General features: G+C 35.5%; 2 protein-coding genes across 3 annotated transcripts; both read left to right on the top strand.

Moving 5' to 3' along the window:
* Positions 1-9,024: 9,024 nt before the first annotated feature.
* LOC129370867 (transmembrane protein 106B-like) lies at positions 9,025-19,557 on the top strand. 2 transcript variants are annotated; one of them, XM_055047092.1, is made up of 8 exons: positions 9,025-9,124; positions 12,964-13,170; positions 13,818-13,881; positions 14,028-14,187; positions 15,670-15,810; positions 16,579-16,628; positions 16,705-16,758; positions 18,075-19,557. In XM_055047092.1, exons 2-8 carry the CDS (start codon positions 12,972-12,974, stop codon positions 18,193-18,195), a joined length of 789 nt encoding a protein of 262 aa, XP_054903067.1. In that variant the 5' UTR covers positions 9,025-9,124; positions 12,964-12,971; the 3' UTR covers positions 18,196-19,557. The 2 variants fall into 2 exon arrangements, with proteins under 2 accessions (XP_054903067.1, XP_054903068.1); XM_055047093.1 differs by having other exon boundaries at positions 9,030-9,124; positions 12,967-13,170.
* Positions 19,558-22,944: 3,387 nt separating this feature from the next.
* Positions 22,945-26,352, top strand: seraf (Schwann cell-specific EGF-like repeat autocrine factor). Its single transcript, XM_055047353.1, has 5 exons — positions 22,945-23,289; positions 24,199-24,294; positions 24,363-24,467; positions 25,837-25,932; positions 26,136-26,352. Exons 1-5 carry the CDS (start codon positions 23,067-23,069, stop codon positions 26,246-26,248), a joined length of 633 nt encoding a protein of 210 aa, XP_054903328.1. The 5' UTR covers positions 22,945-23,066; the 3' UTR covers positions 26,249-26,352.
* Positions 26,353-26,373: the final 21 nt, after the last annotated feature.

Below are 26,373 nucleotides of genomic sequence, written 5' to 3'. Positions count from 1 at the left end.
ATTTTAATCTGAATGCATGACTATGACATCATGTAGATTGTGTGTTTTGATAGAACCCTGTCAAAAAATAAATGCAAACATATCAAATCTGTGAGCAATCTATTCAAAGCACACTTGGCATGTTTCTTTTTGTCCAGAAGAAAGGTTAATAAACAGCTGTGTTATTTTACCTGCATTTCTCGGAGGACTTCCTTATGGATCCGGATACTTGAGATAAAAAAGTGGCTAGATGATATGACGCCATCTAAAAAAATGGTTAGTGTAAAAAAGAAATTATTAATTACAAGGGAGACGGTATAAAAATCAAATGGACAGAAAATGTTGTAAGTGAATGCAGAACCTGTCGAAACCTAGCTAACCTAGCTTCTTCCTAGGTGCTATGCGTAGTATGCGTTCCAATTAGCTCGTAAGCTAGGTTTGACGTCACATCCGAGGTAAGGGTTCAGGTTAAGAAGTAGAAATTGACATTTTGATAGGAATTTTAATATGGCGACGCCTGTAAACGTTATTTTCCACAACTAAACACCACTGTTAATTTTTAAAGATTCGGGCGCTACATGTAACATTGACTTTAGACGCACTTGCCCACACTGTGTCTTGTAAAATAAACATGTTTCCATCGCATCTTACCACCGTTGACGCGAGGAGCGGCCATCTTGAAACACAAAGTCAGGTTTACAAGTCGTAGCTGGGGAGTATTCGGAGTTGCTCCCAGTCTCCCTGTGGGGAATCCGACTTCGGAGGGTGTTCCAGTTTGCTTTTCTGACTGGCGTGTCTTAATTTCCCAGCCCTGAGTGCAACTGTAACTCAGCCTACTGAGTTACAGTTGCACAGGTGTAAACAATCAACAGGTGTAAACAATCAAGCAGAGCAGCAGGGGGAGCACAGCACGTTATAAGATGCAAGAACAGTGGGGAGGTTCCCACATTCTGTTTTAAGTCTTTTATAATGAATTAATAAAACTATTTGAAATTATGTTTATCCTTAAGTGTGCGTGCCCTTATAGTAATATATTGAAGCACCTTTTGATTTTATCAAAGCACTCAGTCATTTTATGGCGTCAATTTGGGAATCTATCAGCCTCTTGACCTGATGATATTTACCCAATCTTCTTTCCAAAAACTCTGCTGAAATCTGCCAGACTGCTAGACAATCATGACCATGATGCTGCCACCATCATATGATGATATGTATTAAAATATGAGACAATGACAATAAATTTATTTTAAGAATCAAACTTTAAAAAAAATTCTTTATACTTAATAGTTTTGCGTGAAAACAGGTAATGTTTTGCTCTTCGACCTAAGTGTTTATTTTAACATGGAACATTCTAAAACCTGCTTCAGAAATCTGGTTAGGCATATGGATTTGCCAAGAAATTAGGTTTTAAACCAAAATTCCCACTACAAATCTAGGTCCCACTAATCCCCTTTGCCTTTAATGGAAGCCAGGTCTATTCTATGCATAAAAAATCAAGCTGCAGCAGATATGTGGTGGTAACGAGGTTATATAAAAGCTTTATAAACTGCAGAGAACGCAAAACAGAGCTGCAACGGCTAACAGTAGCTCTGTCCTCCCCTGTTCCCAATTCAAGCTTCAATTTGGTAAATTAAAAGGTGATCAAGGAGATTAGAGTAAATACAGACTGCCACATCCCATTTGACACACTAACCCTGCTGCCAGAAAACCCTGTTTCACACAGAATAAAAAGCCTTTCATTGTCAGTATGGAGGGTGTACCAGCAGCCGTGGTTAATTTAAACAATAGCACTTTGAAATCACATCTTATGCTTTTATTTTAGGCTCCTTCTCCTGCACATTCGATGGTACAGGAGAGAAATGATGTGAGATATTCTTTTGAAATGCAACCAATGGACCCTCAGGAGCTCCTCTTTGGTTTTTGCAGATGATGGTTTTGGGTTGGCACTGAAACAAATGGGATTAGCATTAGCTTCTGCAAGTCTTCGGCCATATTTCTCAGTAGAAAAAAGTTTAATCGCTCCATCCGGGTCTCAGTTTCTGCCTCAAACGTAAAGGTTTTGTGTCTTTTTCCCAAAGTCTGACGTTAGGATAATAATAAATATTGTTTGGTGGGATGCAGGTTGTTCTCTGGTCTATTGTGGTGAAGACCCAAAAAGCTAATTTCTCAGTTGTCTACTTTCCAATCCTCCAGTTATAATAAATGCATCATGATCAGAAAACAAATCTACACCACGGATACAAGTGGCTAAATTTAGCTTTTTTGGTAAAGTAGGTCAATGCATCACTTGTATAATAATTTGTAACACAATGTATATTCAGCTTAGAGTTTAAAAAGTTGGCTGAAACTTTGGGTTTTTATTATGAGTTCTTCACCTGCCTGAGAACCTGCATTAGTTTCCCAGTGGTAAGTGCAGATGCTCAACTGGAAGGTTGATGTAATGTACACTGCTGTGGATGATGGGCTGTGAGGAATCTAATTAGACAGCCATTCAGGCCATTTTAAAGGAGATGTAAAACAAGTTAGGACAGGAAATTGTGTTCTAGGTTGGCTGCTCTGGCTTTCACCACATCCATCATGTACATTTATGGAGACAATATGGTATTTCCATCTGAAGGGTTTTGCATACGATGGTCAATGACTAGATTAAGCATTTTTGATAACTGAGAATGGAGTGGTTATTTCATGTCATTATGCTACAGTATCTAAGATTTAGAGCTGGGAAAGGTAACTTTAAAAAATAAGTTTCTTACAAATGTGTTTAAACTGTCATTGTGTGACAATATGAGACGGATGATGGATGTGTGACAACATCAAGTTTCTCCACCTTTTCCCTGAGCTACTCCTACCTTCAGTAGAAATTAATCGTTCCTGATCAAAATAACAAAACAACCAGGAGGAGTGCCCTATCGCTGTCAATCAAACTCTTATACACGCTGCTAAATGTGCTAATAGCAAAGAAACCACTGACAAATTGTTTATCTGCCATCATTGGCCATGCTAAATAGCCATAGCCTACTTCATGTTGTAACTTGAGTGTTTTTTTTTTTAGTAATTTTGATTTTAGAGATCTGGCACAAATTTGAATTAGGTGTGGCTAATGAAATTCAAAATCTTTTTGAAAAATATATGATTTATTCAAAAGGGGGCAGTTACTTTTCACTGTTTTTGTGAAACTTTTTTATTTACAAACAAAATCCTCCTTTGAAAATTGCCTTTTGTGCAGTTTGTTTGGATATCAAATATTTAAATGTAAGCTGGTAAACATTTTTTTCACAATCTTACATTCCGACTTAAACTTTGTCTTATATAACAAATGAAATTTCTTAATACATCCGGCTTGTTATATAGCTATATTCTTTATTGCAGATATATTTTCTCATCTTTTGTTGCTGCAGCCAACCCACGTCGTCCCTCTTTATTAAAGAAAAAAAAGAGCATCATATTGGATTCCAGCTTGAGTTAAGCTGAAATGCTGGATAGTGCCAGAAGATGAAATGCTGTATAAACAGGGTGAAAAATATCAGCCTTCAAAAAATAATAAATTAAAGGCTGACAAATTTGGACGAAAAATGCGATGTGATTCAGTCAGCCCTTCAGGCAGCCAACTGCGGATTACAATGAAATCTTTTGTGCTCCAAAAAAACATTGTAAACTGTGTCAATTTGCAAAACGATGAACTTAGCAGGTTCTCCATCCATTCAGCCTTTCAGCTCACAGCTCACAGTTTCCAGTAGGAAACATCACTTAGAGCTTAGAGTTGAATCACAGGTCAAGTGTGAAGTAGCTACAGGACACTGCGAGTTGCCAGCACAACTCGCCGCACATCTGCTTGCAGTTGCGTGGCAGACCCCCTCCTGGGGCCGAACGGCCTCTAAAGTGTCTCAGCTCTGTCAGTGATGAAGGCTGCTGAAACCATAAAGGAATAGAATATTTATATTCTCAGCAGCAAACCAATTCAAAGTGCTTTACATGAATTAGAGGAAATACAAATAAAACTACAAACCAAAAGAAAGAAAAAAAGATGAAAGTATAGAACTACATACTAGTTCCTCATGTTTAATAAGAATAAGAATAAATTATGCATAAAGTAGTGGTCTCTCTGGATTCTTGTTCTGATAAAACTAACTGTTGGTTCTCCATGTTTGATTATTTTAGTAAGTATAAATCTAAATGTTGGTTCTCTTTGTTTGCTTCTTGTTCCAGGTTGTTCAGTAGACATTAAGTTTGTCTGGCCAACCCAGTGATGCCAACCCTTTGGAGCATTAAGTTTGTTCTAGATTTGTAAACTAGCAGGTGTTTCTATAGATCTTATTCTGATATTAAAAGTATAATAAGACTTTAGACTTTAGTGTCTCTCAACAAGTTTTTTTATATTGAGGGTAAAAGTTTATCTTTGGATTCATCCATCCAGCTTCTTTCCGACATTCTCCTGATTATGAATAATCTACACTGAGTTGAACAGGACTCTGGAGCTCTACTTGAGTGACTTTAATGCTGCTTTAAAGAGCTCCTTCAGAGATGTTTATGTTCGCCATCACTACTCAGTTTATGAGCCGTACAGCTGCATGTGACTGGAACTGATAGTTATACACCTCTCAGTGATGCCCTGTAATTTCTCATTAGATCCAACAGACTCTGCGTCGCATGCTTGCCAAGTGAGTCGTGGGGGGCTCTCACCATGATGCTGGAAATTGCTTTTAATATACTATTAGAGGTCTGTCAGTCAAATGCGTACTATTTCACTTCTTTGAGAGCAGAAGTGAAGGGGACTCGGCGGCGGCGATGTTTCATTTTTCTTTTTCTCTTTCAGGTTAAGAGCCAGTTGACACCGGACATGAAATACAGCAGACTCAGAATATCCTCCACTTCACCTATGCAATAGGGAGTGTCAAACATTCCCACAGAGGCCGCGTTCCCGGTTTGAAGTGTTGACACCTGAAGTAGGTTGTCATGTCCTCACTACTCACTGCTTCTTATCGAGGACCTGCAGGCTGCATTTTCACTCAGCAGACCTCAGACCAGATCTGCTGTTTTCAGCTTCCAGAGAGACGATCTCTCGGTGTTTCTGTGCACTTTGAATGTGCAGAAGGATTTAATTCATCTTCACCGGCTAGGCGAGCTGCAGTGAGTGTCTTAAAGGTGGCCATGCTTCCTTGAACAGCTTAGGATTGGTCTATGAGCTTTTTTTTTTTTTTTTTTTTTTTACAAAATTATTCTTGGATAAAACATTTTTCGGTCTGATCCGTTCTGGCCATTATAACTCCTTTCAGAATGAGCTGTTTTAGAGCCTCTGTTATTTTAAATTGAACTTTGCTACTGCTGGCCATCCTCCCCAATATCAATGTTTACACTCGCACATAAAATTTGCTGCAAGCAACTTAAAAAGCATAAGTGGAACCTCTTGCACATCCAACAACAATGCATTAAGTGGTTACAGGATGATAAAGCAACGACAAAACCTTCAAAATGTTTATTCGCCATCATAGGTGGCTATGCTAACTTGCTTAGCATTCATGACAAGCTCTGCTGATGGTGGGATTGATTGACAGCATTAAGCTCCGCCTCCTGGCTCTGATTGGCTGTTTCTAGTTAGCACTGGAAGAAAGCAGAGGAGTTCATTGTAGTCACATATTATCTGTCTCATACTGTCAGAAAATAGTGACAGTTTCAACAAATTCTTTACAAACTGTCATTTTATTTTATTTTATAAAAGCTACATACGGCAGCTTTAATTAAAAAAAAAGGAACTATATGAAAATCAAACTTGAACCAATATTTCATGCACTGTACAAGATCTCTAACCTGGTGAGATAAAAATATTCACATTGGTTCAGATCAGAGAAACAGAAATCAGCTCACAGTGATGTCCTCCTTTCAACTGCAACAATAACTGGTTTCCTGCCAGAGAGCCCAGTGAGCTGACATTCCCACCAACGCCTCCTGGCATATCAAGAAGCCGGTGGTAATTTCTAACTCGGTTAATAATAGAAGAGGAAGTGATCTGATCCCGAACTCTCAGATCCGAGCTTCATCTTTTTCATGTCAGCCCCCAACCCCCTCAGGTTCAGCCCTCAGTTAATGTTGCTTCTTGCTGTACACTCATCATATAATCATTGTGAAACTCTGGGGGATTCACAGTGTAGATGGTTGGCAGAACATTTAGAAAACACTGAGAGTGCACGTCATTAAAATCATATTTTCTCTCAAGCAGCAAATCCGAATTTAGGCGGGGATATTCAGAGCTACTGCTGATGTTGATTTCTGTCGTTTAGATCTGGCTCTGGGACAGATGTGATGATGCCAAATAGGACGAGAAAATCTGCATCAAACAGAAAATTTATATATCTTTTTCTACATTTATATGTGATTTATTTGGGTGAGTGAACTGGAGAAAGCTGCACTATCTAACTTTTATAAAAAAATATATATATATGTTTTTTTTTTAACATAATTTCTGAAACTATCACTACATAATGTGTGTTATGAGATAGATAATCTGCTCCTCTGCCTTCTACCAGTGTGCTCAATGTTAATTAGAAACAAGCAATCAGACCCAGGAGGCGGGTCATCAACCCTCCCTCACTTCCTCTCTGCTACAACAGCTAGGATAACTGTAGCTATTGTAGCTACTGTTATGCTAGCGACAATAGCTAGCATAACTGCAATAGCTAGCTGTTATGCTGATTATTGCAGCATAACTGCAATATTAGTTGTTCAATCTCCAAACACATGCTGGTATTTGGAGACCAAACATCCGAGACTGACAATGATAAGGCTCGTAAGCATAGCATTGTTAATGCTAAGGCTAGTAAGCATAGCATTGTTAATGCTAAGGCTAGTAAGCATAGCATTGTTAATGCTAAGGCTAGTAAGCATAACATTGTTAATGCTAAGGCTAGTAAGCATAGCATTGTTAATGCTAAGGCTAGCTAGCATGGCATGAAAGGACAGCAGATAAATGGCTTTCCAGCTTTCTAGTAAGGGTGTGTTGTTTCTCTGCATTAGCGCATTTAGTACTCAGTACATATTGATTGACAGTGCTAAGACCCTCTCTGTGACTGATTGGTTGTTTCTGGTTGGAAGCAATGGATTTCTTCAGATTGCAATAGTTGCTCAGGAAGAAGATTATCTGTCTCATAACAAACTGTCACTAACAAATATTATTTATAAAAGTGACATACTAAAGATAACAACACATAATCACAAAAATAAACTGGAAATGTCTCAGATTCTTAAAAGTGATTAATACATAGAGTTTGTAGCACCAGTGGAGCAGGAATTATAATATATATCAGTCATTCTCTGTCTTCCCCAAACTCACCTATGTATGAAATATTCAGACCGGCCTCTCTGAGATCACAGAGATTAGGACAGATTAGATTAAATCCATTATAATTTGATGTTAGCTCCTGGGTTTTAATGACCATGTTGATAAGAGGCTCGCTGCTGTTAAATTATGATCTCAATCGTGGCAGCACAGCGCCATCATCTGGATGATGGAGTACCTGCACAGACATTCCTGGTATCTTGGTATAAATTGAAAAAAAAAAAGAATATTCTTTTAAAAATTCAATTAATTGATAAGAACTATTTATTACCCAACCCTATGTTATTCATTCAACACCTGTACTTTTTCATATTTTCCTTTGTGTTAGATTTTTATCCACCTTTCTTTCATATTTACTTTTCAAAAGTAAAATTCTTAATGCCGCTTGCTTAGGTTTTGCCAAATTCATTATTAACAAACATTAACACTGCAGATGCTCCTGTAGAAGAAGCGTTACAGGGCAATTTATAAATTGTTTTATGCATGAAATAACCAATTTTTTTTTTTTTGTGATATTAAAAGGTTTTATTGGAGGTGTTTATGCTCTCCACAGAATATGTGGAGAACACAGAATACACCATAGACTGTACAGCCTTTATGCTTAGATTTTTACATTTAATCTACATTTATTATTATCTTCCTTACTATTTGCTTGTCCAGCATGGTGACAAGTAATAGGAAGGGCATCATATTTATAACACAAAAAAAAAACAGGAAGACATTCTTTTCTACTTTGAAGCTGAACATATGAATTCATAACAATAAAAGTTAAATCACACATTAAGAAAATGCAGCTATTTCAGGGTGTTGGTTATAATTTTATTGAAATGTTTATGTGCCATTCATTTCCATCTTTTTCCTGCAGGTTTAGACATTTTCCACATATTTTAAGACATATTCACCAAATAATGAGGTAAATCTTGTCAGATTAAGAATAACAATGGAAGCACTTGTTGCAAAAGATCCTCTCTAAGCCTAAACCTAATTTCTGTTGGCTGACAGTCAGGTGACTCAGATTTAAAACTGCAGGAATCCTCATGCATAATGGTGTCTGGTTCACTACAAACAGCACAGGGTTTCCATACAAAAGCTGCAGACTATTTTGAATTTTTAAGACAAAAATATCACATCATTTTATCTTGATAAAGCCAATTTATTGCTTCAGTATAATTTGTGATTAATAAAACACTGCAGTAAAATTACTCATAAGTAATTTTTTCTTATAAAGTTACTCAAGTAAATGCAACAAAATATAACAGCAAAACTTTGAATTTGAAGAAAGTAACAAAAAATAAACATCCATCTATCTTCTAGTTTTGGCATTTAATAAATAAAAATTATTTAGGGAATTATGGCCTAAAATCAAGATTATGCCTGTGTTTTTAATGCATTAAGTATTTGGTTGCAACTATAGTGTTACAAAACCATCATGTCAATGAAGACTACTCTGATCAAAACTACAAATACAGTTTGGGAGAAAGTTATATTCATTTCCTAGTATTTTTAAGAGAAGTTTAGTATTTATGTGTTTAATAAAAATACCAGATGAGAATACTGAATGCTATATAAATAAACAAACAAATAAATAAAGCTGATACATCAAATAATATTAAAAAATGGATTGGGAAATGTCAACAATACTTTTCATCATGCTTGAAAATGTGGCCAGACATTCACCAATCAGAGGCTCTGATGCTGTTGATCTGACCAATCAGGAGAGGTGAGGGGCGTTTCCGGCCTCATTCCGGTCCGCTTCGTGAACCACAACAAACACGGAGGATTTACAGCGGATGGTTCAGATAAGACGCATTTAAGGTAAGACCCTAAGTTTGAAGAAAAAAACAAAAACAATCACCTGTGTAGTTTTTCCACTTATTTATATTTAACGGTTTGGATTAGAGGCTAGTCTCGCGCGTCGTCGAGCAAATATTTTAGTCGTGAGATATAAATTTGAGCGTCATATTAACGCCTCCAAAGAATACTCTCTCTTCTAAATGTGGAGGAATAAATTAAATAACATAAAAATCCCGTTTAGCGTCGAGATTAAACGAAGCCGAGCTATTCTGTTGTTATTCCCCGGCTGGTCGATGCGTTGTGTTCGCGGTTAGCTCCAGAGGAAGCAACATGGCGGAGGCCTGGTTTGTTTTAAAATTCAACCCGCAAGCAGACAAACCACAGCCTGTTTTCACCTCTCAGTATCACATATGTTGGGTTGAAATTGGTTAAAACTCTCAGTTAACGAGCTCGACGGAGGTTGGTGTGGCCTAGAAATCAGCAGGCCACGACAGACTAAACCTATTAAACTGTTACGTGGAATGAGCCGTGGATTTCCAACCACATTTTAACCAAAATAACCAAAGGGCGCTTCTGGCAAAGTTTGTAAAGGCACACCAAAATCAAAAACTGCATCATAATTGTGCACGTTTTCTGCAGCAATCCTCATGCATAATGTCTGGTTCATTGCAAATAGCACAGGGTTTTCATACACAAACTGCGGACTATTTCGGATTTTCAAGACAAAAATATCACATATTTTTTTTTCTTGATAAAGCCAATTTGTTGCTTCAATATATCTGTAATTGATACCAGACACATCTGTATTCCTATTTTTCCCATCTTTATATTAACAATTTATTGCATTTAGTGGGAATTATTCAGTTATGTTTAATAATAGCACACCAAAATCAAAAACTGCATCAGAATTTTACTAGTTTTAGTGAGAAAGGTTGTTATGGTGGATGAAATTAGAAATATTTATATCCTCCTTGTCCCTTGTAAACTTATGTTTAAACTGGCTCTGTATAAAAGCATAAACTAATTTTAAAACATAGATATTTAGCCCACTTAATAATTTTAATAGCCTCCTTCTCCTGATGCTGCAGAATTAAATTTTTTTTCCTACATGTGTTAAAACTGCCATCATATCATGTCAGTATGTTGTGAAATCATTTAGCTGTCTGAAGAAATGCAGCACAATCAAGTCATCACAACCAATTAGAGCCAGGAGGAGAGTCTCAAAGCTCTCAATCAACCTAATGTATTCGCTGCTAAATGTGCTATTGGTGAAGAAACAACTTACTTCTTCAGGAAAACTGTTTATTTGTTGATACCGAGCCTGGTAGACTGCTGGCTGCAGCGCCACAGGAGGATTATTGACAGCGCTAAGCCCCTCCTCCTGGCTCTGATTGGTTGTTTTTAAATAGCACTGGAAGAAGGCAGTGTGAGTTTTCTGTTTTTCCACAGATTCTGTATTATACTCTCACAACAGTGATAATTTCAGCAAATGCTTAAAAATGATTTTTATAAATTTATTTTCAGCAGTTTTAAGTGCTGACAGTTGAAAACTAAAGTTTACATATATTGAATAAAAAGTTGCACACCTTTTAAACTTGAAGTCAGAACAATTTTCTCTTATTTCAGCCCAGATTTACAAAGATGATTTCTTTTTGCTAAAGGCTCAAAAATAAGAGAGAAAGAAAATAGCGTTCAATAAATTAGAATATTGAAATAAGTTTAAGTTTGCTGTTAATTATGGTGGCTTTCCATTTACGCATATTAAAAATATTTAAAATGGTAATATGACATTAGACCAATAAAAAAAACTTGATTTAAAAGTATGTTTATAATACCTGCATAAATGTTATTTTCAAAAGCCAGTTTTAATACGAAAAATGAGTTACATTCTAAATTATTGAATATAATTTTATATATATTTCATGCTTTTAGAATGAGAGGTTGTATTTGAACTCTTTGACTTGGTTCAAATTTGTTGATTTTCATTCAACTGCTAGAGTTACGACCCATTCCTCCTGACAGAACCGGTTTAACCGAGTTGAGTCATTTCTGCCCACAACTTCTCTATAGGATTAAGATTAGGGCTTTGTCATGGCCAAGCCCAAATATTAAACATACCAAGCTCATTTCATGAGGACATTTCAGCAGTTCAAAGTGCTTTACATGGTAAACATTTAATACAACGTACAAAGAAGAAAGAAACATTGCATTACAATGCGGGAAAAGCCCAGATTATGCAAATTTTGCACAAATTGAACCTTGTCTTCTTTCTTTGTATCACAAAAAAATGCCTTTTTTAAATCTAGTTAGATTTTAAATATTTTTATAATTGACTGTTTGCACATACTTTCCTAATGATGCAAAATATGATTCTAATATAAATCAATTTATAAATAAAAGCTTGCAAATATACATGTGAGGTTAGAAAAGTCAAAGATGAACTGCTGAACTGTTAGAGCAAATATGACAGCTTAAAAAAGTGCTCTGTCTACAAAACTTTACATTTAAATTGATTGAATTGAACAGTTTATGCTGTTGTTATTCACAACAAATGATATCTAAAGAAACTTTACAAGAAAAAGCGTCTAAGGCATATTATTTACATATATAAAAATAAATATACTGGTCAAGACAACAAGCTTTGAGGACAGGAGGGAAATTCAGATTTAATTGCACGCAGCCCCATTTCAACCCTAATAACATAAAACTAAGGAAATTCAGCTAATAGGTTCATGTTCTATAGTGATCAAGCATGTGGCAGCAGTGGACAGAAACAACTTCCTTTTAACAGGAAGACAGATCTTGTGATATAAAGACATAAACCACAGATAGATTGGTCTTACACTACTTTCACTTGTGTGTTGTGAAATATAGCCAGACATTTATACTTTGAGCTCATATTTTCAAAAAATACTGATCCAGAATTTTTTTAAACCATTTTTTTCAGCTTTTTGGTTTTTTTCTAACATTTCTGTCATGAACTTTAATATTTACCAGGCTAACTGAGGCTGAAATTGAGCTTCAGTTTGTTCAACATGATTTCCTGGGACTTGCTGTTGAACAGTTAATGAAGTGCATTTTATTAGCAACACCTGGCTAGGTTTTCTGTTTTTTTCCCCATCTCCTGAACCTGGTAGAGCCAGTTTTGTTCTTATCTAATGCAGGTTGACGGTGTGGAAACTGCTGTTTTGTACATTCATGGTTACATTTAAAGAAGTCCTGGAAAAAAGGAGTGGGCTCTTCTTTTCACAGTGACGTCAAATTTAATTATGCAAATCGTGTCATTCAAAAACTAGAAAATACTGCTTCAGACTTGCCCTCATTGTGTGAATATGTTAAAAACATATGAAGCAGAAACATTTGTAGTCATTAATGAGTCTCTGTCAATGAAGACTAACTGATTTTGACTCAGGAGTTAATTTTGTGGCACTGTGATGAATTCACCTAAGAAATTGTCTGTTAAACTTTTGCTTTTGTGTTGGAAACTAAAACATATTGATGAAACCAGCTGGGATGTAAATGTTGAGAAAATGTGTACCCACCAACAAAGCCTACTATTGACAAAGGACAGTTTTAAAGCTATTTAAGAAATAATTATGCCTATTAACTAGTTAGCTGCAAAATAACAAAAGTATTAGTGCATCCAATAAATATTTGATTTACTAATAAGCTTAGTGTTTGGTGTCACAAAGAATCATTTCATTTGCACCAGCTGCAGCTTGTTATCCTGGGAAAAAATTTTGTGGAATCGGTCCAAGTTTCAATTTCACATCCAAATGGTTCCCTGGCACGTTGCTAGTCAACCGTCACGCTCCTCTGTCTCACTTACTCTCACTCTGTGTTATCTTTTCTGTTTTCAGCAGCAGCCATGGGCAAGGCCCAGTCACACTTGGCCAAAAACAAAGACGAGAGTCAAGACGCGCTGACGGCTGCTGGCGAGTTCAGAGACGGTCAAACGCAGGACGATGAGAAGCATGGAGACGTGTCTCAGTTCCCGTACGTGGAGTTCACTGGCCGGGACAGTGTCACGTGCCCGACATGCCAGGGTACTGGCAGAATCCCACGAGGTAAATGCTTCACTTCATACAAGGCTTGATTGTTTAGCAAGAAGGTCCTGACCAGCTACTGTGTAATTATGTAATGCAAAGTTTTGGTGTCTGCAGAGAAAATCTAGGATTGTTAAACATCTAAGATTTACAAGCTTGACTAAACATGTAAAAAATTTTGGCAAAAATTATTAATTGTGATTGATTTTTTAAATCATGAACTAATTTAGTAATTGATAAATTGTTAACTGGACTATACAGAAAAAGGGCCATTTCGCTAAAAGAACAATTATGTCAGTAATTAAACCAAAACTGTATAAAAAAATATAGAAATTGAGAGTTTAGTCACAAAACAAATATTATAATTTATCAATAATTTTTTGAGCAAATTCATCATCCAGCAAAATTTGCCACAGTGGCAGAAATATTCTAAATATAATGTTAAAAAAAAAGTCACTCCGAGCATAAAGCATAAATGTAGAAAGAATAGAGCTGTTGTGATAGATCGGCACATTGTCACAGATATCTAGAAATGTTTAAAATACCGGGGCCTATGCAGATATTATTACACTGAAACATTTAGCATTAAGTTCTGTTTACTGTAAAATGTTATCTTGTTTCTTACTCAGTATGCTGCAGGACTCTGAGCTGTTTTGTTTTTCTAACAGGTCAGGAGAATCAACTTGTGGCTCTGATTCCATACAGTGATCAAAGGCTGCGGCCAAGCAGGACGTAAGTCTGCACTCACCCCGTTTTATGGATTAGCTGTTTTAGTTTTCCGTCTGATAAAATGAAACGATTCAGCAACCACAGTAGAAAGTGGTGGAAAACCATCAGCTGGTTTCAGGTGCTCACTTCTTGTTTTCTTTCTTCCCCAGGAAGCTTTATGTCACCATATCTGTGGCTCTCTGCCTCCTGCTGTCCTGCCTCGCGGTTTTCTTCCTCTTCCCGCGGTCCATCGACGTCACGTACGTTGGAGTCAAGTCTGCCTATGTTTCCTATAATCAGGAGCAGCGAATTGTCTATCTCACCATTACAGTAAGAATTAACCTAATTTATTTTTGTCATTTTTAGCATTTCCATGAACGATGCAAGGCCTGTCAGAATAACAAATTTTGCTGGGCGGTAAATTGGCCCAGAAGTTATTGCAATAAATATTGTTGTTTTGAGACCATTTTCAAGCAATATCACCTTAAAAATACAAACTCTTACCAAGCAATTTTGGCCAAGTTTTATTGCAAATATCTTAGTTCACATGAAATAAAACAAAACTAACTCACAAGTAGCTTCACAGCAAAAAACAGGAGCTGATTTTAAGTAAAATATTTATTAATATTGATTAAAAATTACTAGCTCCACTTGTAACAAGACATCTTTCCCATGTTATAAGTTAAATGATCTGCCAGTGCAAGTAATACTTCCTAAACAATTATAAACAAGCTACTACATCGTCCTGAAAAGAAGCTTCTGAGTTAGTTGTCTTATTTTAAGTGTACTAAAACATTTCCACTAGTAACTAGACCAAAACTACTTGGTAAGATTTTGTTTTTGCAGTGATATTGATAATGTCATAATAATGCAAAAACAAATTCTCAAAGGTCAGTAAACTTTAAATTCTGATGAACTTTTAAAACTGGAGATGAAAGAAAATTTAAATATAAAAATAAATGAAAAAACAAACAAATAAAATTAAGTATGATGTCTCTGTAAACAAAGTTGTCCTTCAAGAAAAGGCTAGTTGAGACCAAAGCACCAGACTGAAGACTTTTATCATACAGTTTTTGGTAAAAAAAAATAGAGAAACTATAGAGTTTGTTTTAATTTATCATGCATTTGTTTGACTTATCAGTTGTTACAACAGGCCTACACAGCACAAAAATAGAAAAACAAGCACTGCTAACTAAAGAAGCTAAGGTTAAAACAGAATGAATCCATATATTTGTTATAGTTGTTAGACTGAAACCAAACCTTTCATTTTAAACATGGTTAGGTTTATGTGTCATGAATTAGACACTGAGGTAATTTATGTGTACTGTTAACTCTGACAGAAAACAGTTGTCCATATATGGTCTTTCCTCTTTCAGAAATGGGTTTCCAGGGTTTGCCCCAGTGTATGATAAGCCTGGCGGGCCACCAGGTTTACTTGTGTCTCCATCGGGCTCAGCAGTGCTCTTTTTTTTTTTTTTTAATGTTTGCATTTTTTAAGACTTTATAATTGGTGATAAGGTATTAACCTTCCAATTTTTTAATAACATAAATATTTACTGATATTTTCAAATTTTAACTCAAAAACATGTTGGGCCACAGGATGAATGACTGTCCTAGTGCCCAACTGCCAACTCACCGAGTTTTCTGGGGGAAACCTTGGCTTTCCTTTTGTCAAAATGCTCACCACAGCGGATTAAAATGTCCAAATAGCCTAGTGATGTGTAATAAATTCAATCAAAGTTGGCTTTTTAAATGTTCGTACGAATTTTGTGTAAGAATAATTTTATTTCCACTTGAATCTCTCCCCAACAGAACACTCTGAACATCACTAATAACAACTACTACGCCATATCTGTGACCAACATAACGGCACAGGTGCAGTTCTCCAAGACGGTGATTGGGAAAACCAAAATCAACAACACGACGGTGATTATGCCTCTGGATGAGCAGCAGGTAGGCCCAACACCAATAACTACACTGGTCAATGGAAACAGCTTTTAAGAGATGAAGTAGCAGTCACCTGCTTTAAGCTGAAGCAACTGCAGTGAAGAAAATCCAATCAAATGTACAATGATAAAAAAGTTCTGGATAAATTGACTTATAAAATGGGGAAAATGTCTTTGCAAACTAGTCCTTTTTCATCAATGTCATGGAATTATGTACGTGAAAAAGCTCTCGTATTTCGCTCAAAAGTTGCTCATAAGTTTGTTTTGTTTTATTTCAAGTGTACTGAGATATTTCTGCTAGAAAGCAGAAATAAAAAATGGTAAGACATTGTGTTTTTGCAGTGCAGGCCGAGTCTGAAAAGTTCTTAAACTACTTTTTAAAGCATCTCAAATGATTCTGCCCTCAAAATTAGAGATGCACTAATTGGATGTTAATGTTTGTATTGGTTCTGATATTGAAAAAATTTGTACTTCGGGTATTGTGACAGTCCATTAGAGCAGATCCATTCAGTGTAATTCTATGCTGAAACGATGTCAAGCTTTATTGTTTATCTTGCATCATATTGAGGATTCCTAACTGCACTTTCTGAGGCATTTCAGAGAATTTGTTGAAGTTTATTTTTACATTGCTTTTCCCAGCTTCAGTTTCTTCATTATTTATTTTTGATTGGGTGTTTTACTCCTAACTGAACAAATTAATGTTGTTTTTTACATGTTTAGTCAAGCTTGTGAAGTTACTGATGTTTAATTGTTCTCTAAATGTCTTATTTTGCAGCTTGACTACACTGTTCCCACAACCATCGCTGATGAGATGAGCTACATGTTGTGAGTATCCAGGTTTTCTTAAATATTAGTAAATTCTTTATATGTTTCATACTAAGTTGTTTTTTCTGTCCTTTAGTGATTACTGCACCTTACCAACTATAAAAGTCCACAACATAGTGGTCATGATGCAGTGAGTATGGCTTTAAATTTGAAGTTCTTGTAACAGTGAGGGATTTGTTTGAGCCTCATTAGTCGTGAATATTTTCCTGTTCCACGCTCACATTGTTGCACCCACACATGTTGAAGAACCGCCTGGAGCCGAAGCAGCCCAAGACTTCTGCTTCCTCCTCCATTCATCATCTTTATCAAAGCAAGCGTTTCTCCAGAGCTTAATTAGCTCACCTAATTTTATTTGCTCAAAGTCATGAAGCAGGTCTCTATCTTAATATGATCACCCTGAAGTGCAGAAGCAGAGAAACTGCGGCTGCTTTTCATTAGATTTGCAGCTAAACCTTGAAACATTTCATTTATCCATTTTTTTATGTGATTTTTATGGCAAGGACAAAAAATGGAAAACTATTGTATTTAGATGTGAAAGATGTGGAATTAGAATTTATCACTACATTTTGTAACACTTTTATGATAGTGATATATATTTTTAAATGATTCCATGACACAGTATTCAGAGGTCCACAAATATAAATACTGCTCTTGCTACTTTATCGGCTTCTTTAGAACACCAGTCACATAACGAAGTGTGATTTTTATATCACTAAACTACGATGGCATATTTGGGCAGTTTTAGATAGAACAAAGAGGAGTACATTTTTATCAAAAAATTCTGAAATGGAGCTGGAAAAATTCTGAAAATTTTTGGGGGAATTTCTGAGTTGAATAGTTAAAAATTTGCTAAACATTTTTTTAAGAATCTGAAATTTTGAGATTTTCAGAAATAAAAAAATGCAGACATTTCTTAATTTGAAGTCAGAAGTTTGCTAAAAAGAAAAAAAACCCTTTAGATTAATTCCAGAATTTTCTGAGAAAAAATTTATAAAATTCTGAATTTGAACAGTTGAAAATTTGCTGCAAAATAAATTCTGAAATTTTGAGATTGATTTCAGAAATCTACAGGGAAGTGACATTTCTGAGTTTGTGTGAAATTTGCTAAAAGAAAATCAAAAATTTTGAGATTGATCTCAGAAATATTTGAGTTAAAAACTTGGACATTTCTGAGTTTGAAAAGTAAAGAAAATGTTTTAATTTTGAGATTAATGTCAGGAATTTGCTAGAAAAAAACTGATGTAAAAAAATTACTGAACAATAAACAAAAATTACAATAAAAATTTAATAGGATTCAATGCTATTTTATTTTTTGCTACCTTCTCAGCCTCCTACAGCTCCCCCTAGTGGCCGACCACTGAAAAAACCACTGCATTGAGGCTAAACTTGAAAACCAGTCAGTGAGGAGTTGTGCATAAATCACTCAGTGTTTTGTTTTTGTTTCAGGGTCACGGTAACGACGTCGTACTTCGGTCACGCGGAGCAGGTCTCTCAGGAAATGTACCAGTACGTGGACTGTGGCGGGAACACGACCTCCATGCACGGCCATGTTCAGGTCTACCAGTAGGAAGGAAAAAGTGTAAACTCCTTTCTTAGTGAAGATAGTTTCTCCTAAAATACTCATCGGGCCCAAAACGCCGGCCTCCTTCACTGTATTTTGTGCTTTGAAATTTGACGTTTTCCCTTTTCAGACTGCAGAGTTCCTCACTGCAAAAACACAAAACATTACCAAGTTTTGCTGCTCTGGTTTCCAGTTCAAATATCTTGGTAGACAAAATTAGCTTACAAGCAACTTTTCAGAAAGACATAGGAGCTTTTTTTATTTTAAAGTCAATAATTCCTTCTTACTGTGCCGTTACCTAGCAACCCGAGCCTTGCTGAGCCCGTTGCCTAGCAACCCGAGCCTTGGTGAGCCCGTTGCCTAGCAACCCAGCATTAGTTCCACTGGCAGGTTGTTTCACTTTAAAGTAAAATAATCTAGCACTTTTTCCATCAATATTAAGGACTAATTTACTTAAAATAAACTCCCATATCTTCCTAAAAAGTTACGTGTAAGTGAGTTTTGTCTTATTTTGAGTGAGCTAAGATATTTGCACTAGAATTTAGACCAAAAATCACGGGGTAATATTTAGTTTTTGCAGTGTTCCTCCACATTAAACCTGTTGGAATGCAATAGATTCGATGCACTTTAGAGCGTTTTAGTGGAAGCTGGATTGTTACAAACCTCTTTCCTCCGTCAGTAAACTGAGACAGAAAACCACTGGACTACATTTCCACCCATACATAACCTTTTTTTATTATTTTATTTCCGTTATGGTCCTTTGATGTAAATTAGTGCAATATTAACAACGGCTATCTCGTGTCACTTTTTCTTTTCTTTCTATTATCATCAACTACAAATGTGAAAAGTTTTAAAGGAAACTAATTTTATCTAGTGATTTAAAAAAAAAGTGTGTAAAAGGGAAAATGTTGTTTTGGTCCAAATAAATAAAGGCTAAAAATACAGGAATGTGCAAATGTACTCTCTGTCTGGGTTGTTTTAATAAAAATGTAACTTAAATCAACTTTATTCCAACGTAACGGGAGCTTTGTACAGTTTGCTTTTCTTTTTTTATCCACTCTGCACTGTGCAACTTTAATACTCAATCATGAGTTCATCTCCTGTTTGTTGTTCCCCTTTTTACTTTAATCCATTTAATGTGTTCTGAAACTATTAGTTTTTCCAACCCAACTAAGTTTTTCAGTCTAACTTTATTAATAATCATCCAGGTTGATTATTGTTGAAACCTTAATGTGACTTTTCCTACCATTTTTACACTAAGCGCCGTCGTTATTATCGTAACAGTATAGATGTGCATAGTTTTTAACATCAGCAGTTTGTTTTTTGTGGCTTTTGATGCATGAAGTGGAAAATAAAATTATAAGTCGATTCTGTAAGTTTCTGTGTTTCTGTTGGGGAAACTGTTAGTTTTCCTTGCTGCCACTGGGTGGCGCCAAGACCATGTTGCTTTATTAAAGAAAGAGATTCATTTTAGTGAACATTGAATCCTGTTAAAGTGCCAGATTTAATCAGTTATTTAAATTATGGTGTTTCTGGAGTACAATGAAATGTTTACACATCTTGATAAATGTTCATAATTCGACACAGTACATTCAAAACTATTGACGTTTGCATTGATACTGTACAAATTGCCAAAGAAAACCTTGCAATAAGGCCTTTTTAAAACACATATATATGACTAGACTTACAAAAATGATTTTATCCTGGATAATCTGAGCACACAAATGCTGTATGGAGGTAAAGAAGTGAAATACTTTTCTAGTCTAAAGTGGTTTTTATCCTACAGATAAAACTTAACGGGATAAACCTGCAGATAAAAACCTCGTTAGTAAAAGAACAGCAGCTAAACAACCAATGGTGCATCAAAAATATTCTTACTGAAAAATGTCTGGGCCAGTAAATGTTCTATGACAGCGTATTGGGGTCATTGTAGATTTAAAAATTCTGCCAAAATATGTTATAAATACATGCAAGAAAATGTCTGAGCTTGAAAAGTTTCACATTTTCTACAAAAAAATTATTTTTTAGAGTAATTATAGAAATTTTCTAGAAAAACAGGGACATTTTTGTTTAAAAAATGTTACATTTTCAACTAGAAACTCAAATTTTCAAATCAAACATTTTTTCTAACAAATTTTATTTTCTGTACACAATTTCTGAGATTAAAAACAAAAACTTTCTTACCTTTCAGACTGGGAGACTTATTCAATTTCTCTAGACAAAAAATCTGAAAATCTGTTTTTTAAGCAAATTTTCAACTTTTCTTTCTCAGAAATGGCCTTGTTTTTGTTTTTTAATAGAAAATTTCTAGGATTAATCTGAACATTTCTGAGTTTTTTTGTTTTGGCTGAATTTTTATTTATTTTTTATCTTCAGTAGATTTTGTATTTAATGTCCATGTCTGAACACTATTTTAGTATTTCCACTAAAATAGTGCCAGTGTATTAAATACACTCAGTCTTTTGTAGCTTTCTAAAACGTGGGTCCTGTTATGCTCACATCTGCTCAAACCATCAAAACACCAGTTAGCTTTCTGTCTTTTCCTGTAAGAGGTCAGACCCAAAGCAACAACAGAGCAAATGTGTCAAACTAACTATACGGAGAGAAATTATACACGTTTCAGGGTGAAATTACTCTTTTATTCTGCTTTACGTTGCATTTTGTTCCCTCCATGTGGTGAAGTTTTGAAGATACATGAAGTTTGTTTATATAAATTATTTTCTCAATAAAGCGTATTCCTCAGCATCACAATAACTATAATAACAGAAGAATCATTTTCCTCTAGGATCCATTTAAACGTGTTAAAACTTTCCGGAGAGTTTGTAGCTAACGAGCCAAAGTGGCTTCCGGAGCAGACGGCTACATCCTCTCACGTCTGTTGTTGTCATTAAAGCAAACCTTCCTCCATAGTTCATATATATGTCCAGCATTTTTCTTTAACAAGCTGAAAGGAAATGGCTTTTCCACATGTGCTCTCTCAGTAATGTTTTGTTGGAAATCCACACAGGTGCCCTCTGTCTGAAACTAGCAACTCTGAATTTGAAGTTAAAGTTTATTTGAGGGCTGATCCAACCAAGTGATAAAATATCAGATTTTATCAATCTACTGGCAAGTTTTTAAACAGGAAATGTGTTTTTTTTTCTGTTCCCAGGATGAAGATTTATTGCAGCAGCATTAAAGCTCATCTCCTACTCCTTCCCATTAATATCCAATAAAAAGAGCATATTTTTGAGCATTCAAACATTATCAACATGTTTATTAGTATATCTTAAACAAGTATTTGTGCTACCGTCTTAATTATCATGAGTGCAAATGTACTGTTTCCATAGTTATCTCTGTTCTATACATGTGGCAGCCATATTGGATTTTCAAGTTGACGTTATTGATGAGACACTTTCAAACTTTCCAAGATGAATCCCTATTAAAATTTAATTATTCCAACAAGTCACATGTAACACTGTTGAAATTGAACTTATTAAAATAGACACTTTAGTAGACGCATTTCCAGTGGCTATATAATTACGCAAATTGAAATTTGGAAAATAAACTTGCTGTATGGAAACATGTTGAAAAAAATTTATTATGCCTTATGACTTTTTTGAAGTCATAAGGCAGTTAGTGTTCTTCGCAAAACTGCAAATACGCATTTTTTGCATCACATGAGTCATGTGATCAACAACCGAATGTCACTACTGGCGGAAACGACAAAGACGAGATCAGGAAATGGCAGACAATAATGGTGGCACATTTTTTAAATGCTTATTGTTTGAACTTAGGAGCATGAGATTTAACGGAAATGTCACAATTCCTAAAATTTTTTTATTTTATTTGAAATTTACTAAAATTTAGATTGATCTTTAAAAATTTCTACAAAAAATAATTCAAATTCCAAAAATTCCACGTTTGTCCTTATTTTACAAAAAATTTGCAAAAGTGGAAACTCAGAAATATCTTTTTTCCCCAAAGGTAATGTCTGCTTAATTAAATAATTTTACCTTTTTTAGTTTTGGCAAATTTTCAACTTTCGGAGTTAAGAAATTTCCAAATTTTTTCCTATAATTTTCTTTTAAAATAATCTCAACATTTGAGACTATTTTTATAGAAAAATTTGGACTTTTGCAGCTTACAAAAAATCTATTTTTTTAATTTGCAAGTTTCCAATTTGCCTAAAAAGTTGAAAATTGTTGACTTTTCAAACCCAGAAAGTTGTTTTCTAGAAAACATTTAAGATTTAACATTTAAGTTTTTTCTCACAAATTTTTGACTTTCCCACTGGAAAATATCAAAGATTATTTTCTAGAAAATCTTTGAGCTGAATCTCAAAGTTTGAGATTTTTTTTTCTTGCAAATTTTGAAGTTTTGGAGCTGAGTTTTTTTTTGGGCAGAAATTTACTCCTATAAATCAAAGCCATATATTATATTTTTAAGAAAATATGTTTTTTTGTGTTGTTGTACCTAATAGTCCCAGGTGAAGTTTCCTGTTTTTTTTTTTATTTTAGTTTCCTCTGTTTTTTTCCCTTTTTTTTTGTAAGTTTCTTCTGTGTTTTTTTTTTTTTTGTTTGTTTTTGTTTTGTTTCTTTTTTTAGGTTTCCTCTTTTTTTAGTTTCCTCTATGCTATTTTTATTTTATTTTTTAGGGTTTCTCTATGTTTTTTTTTTTTTTTTTTTTTAAGTTTTCTCTGTTTCTTTTTTTTAAAGTTACCTATGTTACCTCCAGCTGCGGCCGGTCAGCCAGCCCCCCGGAAGGCGGCGCTCTCCCCGCCCAGGTCTCATCCTCATTCGGCCCCGCTCCAACTGGAGCCTCGGTGTGGAAACTGGAGAAAAACCGCTGCGTTTCTTCCTTCCCAGCCTTCAAATAAAGCGGAATAACCACCAACCATGAGCCGTTTTGTCCACACTCCAGCCCTTCCTCTCCTTGTCTGCCTGCTCGCTGCTGCCGCTGTTTGCTCCGGAGGGTCGGACGCGCCGCGCGGCGTCGCGCTCGGGTTCGTCTTCGACCTCCAGGCGAAGTGCGACCCGCCGTGCGAACACGGAGGAGTCTGCATCCGAAACAACAGCTGCCTCTGCGCCAAGGGCTACGAGGGAGAGACGTGCCAGTACGGTGAGGAGCTGACGATGTATCTAGGAAAACTCTTTAATCCATCCGGGTACTTTAATTGTTTGATAATAATACAATCAATAGTTTGCATTAATGGCGTGTTTAAAATTAAACTGGATAATTTCACATAATTGCAGTAACTAGTTACATTTACTCAGTTACATTTACTTGAGTATCTTTTTTTTATTTGTATTTTTTGAAAGAATGTACTTTTAGGATTATTTTTAGCATTCTCTACTTTTTACTGTTACTTGAGCAATTTCATTATGAAGTATTTCTGGATTTTCTACCCACAAACATATTTTAACCAAAAATTCACCAGACACAGACACACAGAGAAAGTTTCACAATTAAAATGTATCATTTTGTTATTTTTGCTACTTATATGAACTATTGTCATTTTCATCCTTAAAATACCAACATTTCCTCTTAATTAATAAAATACTTGTAAGCTAGTTTTGCCTTATTTCAAGTGAACTAGGATATTTTCAATGGAAAATAAACCAGAATTACTTTGTAAGATTTTGTGTTTTTGCAGTGTATGAGCTCATTTATATTGAACTACCAATGGAACCGTTTGCAAACCATTATTTCCTGGTTTGCAAGCCAGGAAATAATGATTTTTCACCAATATGCTGACTCTTAAAGAGCAGTAAATTTGGTGTGTAGTTGATAAATTGAAGGATTCTTGATATTTATTATTTCCTTTTTTCTCAATGACATTTTTCACAATTCTGGCTCATTTAAAGCAAAGAAAAGATATTTTTAACAAAGTGAGTTTATGTTTAGTTCAAAAACATATAATAGATTAGTATAATTAAACTACAGTGTTCATTATTCTTTTAGAAAGTCTGAAATTCAGATTAGAGGTATTGGAAAATGATAAATAAGACATTATTGATTCCATTCCAGCAAACTGTTTCCCCAAATGTAAAAATGGCGGCGCTTGTCTGCGACCAGGGAAATGCAGGTGCCAACCTGGATATGGAGGAAGATACTGTCACACAGGTCAGATGATTGACAAATCAATCAATAGATCCATCAGTTTGTCATATTAATCATTACATGTTCCACAGTGACGTGTGCGGGCGGATGCTGGAACGGAGGGGAATGCAACGCCGTCAACGGAGAGGCCAAATGCATCTGTCCGTCCAGCTGGAGCGGATCAAAATGCCAGGATGGTGAGTTTAATGGCTGCACCTGGTCATGTGATCATCACAGAAAGGTCACAGAAAGGTCAAAGGTGCTACATGCACTGCAAAAACACAAAATACCGTCAATGAATTTTGGTCTAGTTTCCAAGGCAAATATCTTAGAAAAACTTGAAATAAGACAAAACTAACTCATAAATAGCTTACTTAATTAAATACTTAAATAATTACTTGATACTGATGAAAAACTTCCAGTTCTATTGACAGATTATTTCACTTCTTACAAAGGAAATGTTTTAAGTGAAATAATTTGTTGGTTAAACTATTAATTTTCATCAATATTTTACTTAAAACAAGCTCCGATATCTTACTGAAAAGTTATGAGTTATTTTTGTCTTAACTCAAGTTTACTAAGATATTTACCTTAGAACGGCGGTGAAAATGTCATTGGAAGTAAAGTTTTAGTTATCTAAAATGCTAAATTTGAATTTACTGCAGAGCTTAAAGAAAGCTATGAAAGGTTTTTTTATACAGTGTGAACAAAGTCTGGGTTTGTCTAAAGGAAACAGTTTGAAATCTCCACAAAGAACAAAACCTTAAAAAATAAATATATTGATCACAATTACATTGAAAAAGATGGAAATACATCAACAGGTCTATTTCAACTTTCTCATAAGACAATCATGTGGCAAAAATGAAGATTAAAAATGGGGCAAAATAACGCGTTTCACATCGTGTTTTTTCATCCCTTCATAAAAACCTTCCTGGATTTTTTTTTTTCATGAATGACGCCATGGAAACCATTCAGCTGTGCTAAACGCCTGCATGGACTTAGCTCCGCCTTCAACGATGCAGCTCCTCCTTTGAGCTGCAGTCCAGAAACTAACTGTCCCACTCAAATCCTTCAGACTAGCCAGCAGCAAATAGCAAACATCTGGTGAAATTACGCATCTGTTGGTCTTTTTTATAACAGCTGTGGTAAAAAAAAGAAAAAAAAAGTGTTGTTAAAGGGTTAATAGAGGAGCCATGTTGTGATGACTTCCTGAAGGTGGAATTTCAGAAAGAGCAGGAGTTTCTTAAAGAGACAGTGACCCAATTTCAGTTACATTTAAGTCATTTTTATAACAACTGAAGCTGACATGGTTACTTGATTGTTCTATAACTTTGTGCTAAATACATAATGCTGCCCACTTAAGAAAGATTTGCAACTTTGTACATTTTTGAACTTTTTTTTTAAGTCAGTAACTTTAGGACACAGCAATCACAAAAAACATCTCAACATCCTGGATGAACCGATGTGGGATTTTGTTCTCTTTGGATGGATTGATTAAATATTCAGTTTGTTTCCTGGCTTCCTTCTTGAACCTTGAGCATTTGTTTGGTTTTATCCTCCAAACAGCCATCTGTCCCCAGGGCTGCAGGAACGGTGGCGTCTGTGTGGCTCCAGGAATCTGCAGCTGTCCAGAAGGATGGCTGGGAGGAGCGTGCCACAACGGTGAGTTCAACACTTTCATCGTCTTTTCTGCTCAGATTTGATTTTTTTCTGCCTTTTATGAAGGCATTCATAAAAGATTTAAAAGGCAGATTTTCATAAAAGGCAGATTTTTTTCTGCCTTTTATGAAGTTTATGAAGTCAGCTTGGGATTTCACAGAAAAAGCTAACAGCTCTTGGTTTTGTTTCCTTTGTGTCGGGTTCAGCGGTTTGCGGTCAGCCCTGCCTGAACGGAGGGAAGTGCATTTCTCCAAACAAATGCCGCTGCCGGCCGCCTTTCTCCGGTCCTCGCTGTGAGGAGAGGAAAAAATCCCACTAATCATTTCCAGACTCCAAAATCAGGATTATTCTCTTGTAGCTCAAACATTGTTCTGGATAATATGTATCACCTTTTTAAGAAATAAATGAAACATTTGTACCATGCTTGTTTTTTAAATACTGTAA

Source organism: Poeciliopsis prolifica, unplaced genomic scaffold (assembly GCF_027474105.1).
Source record: "Poeciliopsis prolifica strain line A6 unplaced genomic scaffold, Auburn_PproV2 SCAFFOLD025, whole genome shotgun sequence".
Classification (NCBI taxonomy): Eukaryota; Metazoa; Chordata; class Actinopteri; order Cyprinodontiformes; family Poeciliidae; genus Poeciliopsis; species Poeciliopsis prolifica.
Note: the sequence above shows the minus strand (reverse complement) of the source record. Positions and strands in the feature narration are given on the sequence as shown.